This window comes from Silurus aristotelis (assembly GCF_946808225.1).
Source record: "Silurus aristotelis genome assembly, chromosome: 7".
NCBI classification, from domain to species: domain Eukaryota; kingdom Metazoa; phylum Chordata; class Actinopteri; order Siluriformes; family Siluridae; genus Silurus; species Silurus aristotelis.
In genome coordinates, this window is record NC_139580.1 from 9,027,041 (window position 1) to 9,032,004 (window position 4,964).

At 42.3% G+C, this 4,964-nt stretch overlaps 1 protein-coding gene across 1 annotated transcript; it reads right to left on the bottom strand.

The window, feature by feature from the left end:
* Positions 1-2,705: 2,705 nt before the first annotated feature.
* Positions 2,706-4,639, bottom strand: adra2da (adrenergic, alpha-2D-, receptor a). The gene has a single exon (XM_083547131.1). It carries the CDS (start codon positions 4,374-4,376, stop codon positions 3,084-3,086), a length of 1,293 nt encoding a protein of 430 aa, XP_083403257.1. The 5' UTR covers positions 4,377-4,639; the 3' UTR covers positions 2,706-3,083.
* Positions 4,640-4,964: the final 325 nt, after the last annotated feature.

Below are 4,964 nucleotides of genomic sequence, written 5' to 3' on the forward strand. Positions count from 1 at the left end.
TACATTAAGTAACAGCCACAAAAGTCTATAAAAGCTGATTCTTAGAGAGAATAGCAAAATGCTGACTAATCTGTGAAAGAGCACCCCCTCATAGTGGCATCTGCTAATTCAGCTAAACATCATAACTTCAAATGTCTGACCTCTGATTAGAACAAAACATTAAAATAATTTCAATTCAGAGTCTCAATTCATTGATTCTGACAGCCTTGGCTTAACTCATTTAGCATCAGCTAAGTGTTAAATAGGAAAAGCTGTAGAGCAATCATTATATGGGTTGGTTGATAAATCTATAACACTGACTATACAGTTTGCTGTTTTAAGACCGTAACTATAAAACACTACTAATAACTGTTATTAGTGTTTTAAGACCGTAACAATAAAACACTAATAACAGTTATCTGGCTAGATTGATGCTAAAAAAAAAGGATTTAAGCTACAAGAAATCAATAATGTATAATCTTTCTAGTTCTGACTTACCATTGTCAAGCTACAGTAAAAGTATCAACAAGCCATTGCAGAGCCCAAGCTAACACATACAAACTCTTCTTGCTTGTGTTCAGTGGCATTTCTTTAAAACATACTTAATACTAGTTTTATTTAACTTAGTGGATTTCTTTTGGATAGCGTTCTTTCAATGCTATTAATAGTAAATGGCAAATTTGCAGTAACTCATTTGCAGTTGAGCTGATCAGCTGAAAGTTACATTCTTGATTCTGCTTAATTAACATGGCATCACAAGCTTTGGTGGAATACAAACACTTTTGTGATCTTTATTTTCATGGAAATGATATTTCTTGTGTAAATGATCCTGTAAACAGGTTATGAATAAATTGTTTATATAACGTTTGATCAATCATAGGCCTACTTCCAACATTTGTTGATAAAAAATGGGGTAATTTTGATTTTTTGGGGGGTTTATAACAAATCACTAGATAGCAAGTGGATTTTATTGGCTGTGGCAGGATCAACTCGTGTGGGGCTTGTGACATCCGCCTGACAAGAAAATGCTGGTTGGTCTGTTTGGAATAAAAAATGCTAATTCTCTCCAAAAGGTACATTTTGGAATGTGAACCAAATCGGATTTGGACTTGTCAAATAGACTATTTGATTATAAAGAGGCCACAATTGAGTGTCAAATTCTACTCTACATATAAAATGAAAATAGAACCTTTATAAAAATGTGGAGTTTTATTCACAGCATTATACCATCTATTCTATGAAACATGGTTTAAAACCTGGAATGAAAAACAAACAAACAAAAAAAAAAAACTTACAGCTGGGTGAATTCTTAAATTCAACATTTGCTAATTCAGAAACATCTTAACTATAAGGAAATTCACAGAATCTCATTGATGCTCTACCTTGAGGGAGGACGGCAAGGTTTTCCAGTGGCATGCCATGACTTATATTCAAGCCAGAGTGCATTTCAAGACAAGAAGGCAAAAAGCTTGTAAACAAACAGAAAGGCCTGGCAGGGCATCACCAAAGACAATGCGCAGCCTTGTGGTGATGTCTGTTGGGCATAAATTACAAAGGATTTGCAACCAAGTGCCAAACATGACAGTTTTATTAACAAGCATGTCGGTCAAGGAGCAAAGTATAAAAGGAAAATTAAATCTTATATTGATCACCATCGTATGGGCATAAATATAAATAAATTTTATGTTATATAATAAATAGTAATGGCGAGATTCTATTCTTTTAAATTCACAGGCATCGTACAGGAGACAAAATAACAGAAAATGTCTCACTGTCTTTAAACACTTTAAGAATGCTTTGTAGGACGAATGTCAAACGCCAGTCATACGTAGTTGGATGTTCTCCCTGGGTTAACTCTTACGTGTTAAGCAATTAGCAAGCCCTTCATGAGTTGTTTTAGATTCGTTACCACAGGCATAGCACATGATTGTGCAGTGTTGTGTCTCTCCAGGAGAAGATTTCTGCTCAGACTGAATGAGGAAATGTAATTTGTGCACGCTTAAGTGGGTCTTGGAGCTGAGACTTCACTTCGCTCTCAGTCAAAATGATAATCTTAGAAAATGAACAGAACTGGACTAACTGTAAATAAATCATTTTCATTTTTCAGTCTCATTTGTACTACGAAACGACATAAATAATGATGAATGTTAGAATCCACATTATGGCATATTCACAATCTAATTGTTAATGAATGCAGAATTTGAGTAATCCAGTTATTTAAATATGAATCAAAGATGCAATTTCGTGTCTCAGGTTCGGTTTGGCTTTCATCATTTTAACATTCTAACCGGCAACTTTTGTTGTGGCACAATGCTGCATATAAAACTTGAATTGACAGTTAATCGAATGAGCTTGTGTTTAATAAACCTACTCATTTATTGTAATTAATGACATCTATCTGACCCCAGCTGGACACAAATGGACACTTTGAGGGATAATTCAACACAGTTTATGGCAACAAATAATTTAAGACATTTTTCCCAAATCGATTTAGATTCACTAATACTGTTTATAATAATCTCTATTTTTTCTTTAATTGTTAGGCAAATATGGCTTTTTTAAGGAAAACGATTATTATTAACAACAGACTAAAAGAATGATCAGTTTCATGATTTCTGGAACAATATGCTGATTCCTGATTTCAGACAGTTTGTTAAAACAGGCCATTACAAAGACAGATAATTACACAGTGAGACATGTATAGCTTCTTTTAATCATTTAGACGTTTATAAACATTTCAAGTCGTCTATGTACAAGTATATTTAACAAACATCTTTTCACTAAAATTATGTTGCAGATTCAGAAGGTTATGGGTTTAACCCTTAATTTTAATTACATTGTGCTGTGGGAATATAGAATTTGGGTTATGTTAGATTATTATTGTTATAATTATTATTATTGTTGTTGTGCGTAAAGAGTTTCCCTAATTTGGTGAACCTTTAAATTTCAACAAAGTTTAGCATTATTTTGGCCGAATTATATTTTGGTCTCATTTAGAGTTTTAAACCGACATGAGGAGTGAAATAAACGATACGATCGGGCAGCTTTTGAATAAACTGGTCCATGAAGTCCAGATCGCTATTGGTTCCCAGCAGAACTTCAGATCAGACGCGCTGAGTTGTAGACGGGCACAAGATTTTCTTAAACGCCTTCCGGAAGTCCCGGTTAAATATTGTATAAATGATGGGGTTGACGGAGCTGTTACAGTAACCGATCCAGAAGAAGAGCTTAAAAAGGCCATCGGGCGCTTGGCAGCGTTCCCCACACACCGCCTGCAGGCTGTAGGTAAAGAAAAACGGGAACCAGCAAAGCACGAACACTCCCATCACCACCGCGAGGACGAAGGTGAAGCGCCTCTCGCGCATTTGCGCCGCTCGTGTTTTCCGCGCGCTCGGCCTGGCGGCTTTCAACGGCCTGGAGACGCGCGGCGCGGTGTGAGTCTGTCTGGAGGCCCACGGGGTGGTGCGGCAGCAAGTCCTCTCCGTCCGATTTTCCACTTTCCTGCGCTTGGCGAAGCGCGCGCTGCCGCGTTTCTTGGGCTGACCGTCCCACGCGCAGCTCTCCTCCAGATCGATGTCGTCGAGCTCTTCTTCATCATCGTCGTCGTCCTCGTTCCTTCTGCGCTCCTGCTGCTGCCGGTTGCTCCCGGAGCTCAGGCTGCTCGGGCTCTCCGCCTCGGGTTTGGCATCACGCGCCAAGCACGTCTCGGAAGGTGAGGTGCGCGGCCGCGGGACGCCGTTTTTAGCTGCGAAGACGGCCGAGGCGCGCTGCTTGGCGACGCGGTAGATCTTGCGGTAGACGGCGATCATGATGAGCGCGGGCGCAAAGAAGGACACGATCGCCGACGACAGGATGTACCACGGCTCCTCGTTAATCGTGCACACCCGTTCGTTGTGCTCGGTCATGACCAGCGGCGGGAAAGAGATGACCGCGGAGATCGCCCACACCACCGCGATCGTGGATTTGACGCGCGCTGGAGTGCGCTTCGCGTTGTAGCTCACCGCCTCGGTCACCGACCAGTAGCGATCCAGGCTGATTGCGCACAGGTGCACGATGGACGACGTGCAGAAGAGCACGTCCAGCGCCAGGTAGAGCGCGCACCACGCGCTGCCGAAGCGCCAATAACCCATCACCTCGTTGGCGAGCGAAAACGGGATGACAAGAGCCGCCACCAGGATGTCCGCCGATGCCAGAGACACCAGAAAGAGGTTTTGGGGAGCGCGCAACGCATGGCTCGTCAGCACGGCTACGATGACCAGCGCGTTCCCGACGATGGTGACCAGAATGAGAAGCGAAACCACGAGGATGATAAAGGCCGCCGCTGCCTCCGTGTGTGGCCACGCTGCGGCGGCCGTCGCGTTCCTCTCCTCCGTGCCGTTGAGTCCGCTTAAGTCCATGTTGCGCGCATCCTCTCCTGAATGTGCACAGTCTAATAGACGCGCCGGTGGCTCACATCAGCACGCCATATCAACAGTGCCATTAGTTCCTTCGGTTTCCATCGCGCTTCCACAAATGCATCTTTGTCTTCTACCAGGCGTCAAAAACTTCAGAGATGTTATCGGAACATGCACAGGCGTTTAGAGTAATAATCCAGAAATTACATGACATTCCATCCCGGTGCTGATCTGTGCAATGTGTCTTCTTCTACTTCGGGCATCCTTGAGTCTTTCCGAAGCGCGCGCAATTCTTCACTCCTCACTAAACGCAGCAGTGTGCCTCTGGAGGGAGGGAATAATGACATCACTTAGTTAGACCAACCCATTGCTCAACGCACACACAGAAACCAAGAGAGGGTTTTTTCCCCCCATTGCCATATCTATCAGTACTTCGCATTTCCTTTTTGTTGTCTGTTCCCTTCCTGACAACTGATATAAAGGTACATGAACACTGATAAAAGCTTCCATTTTTGCTGTATATTCCAGCAGGTCACTGTTTGTTTGTCGTCCCCATTTCTTCTTCTTATTTGATGTCAACATCTGAGTCAA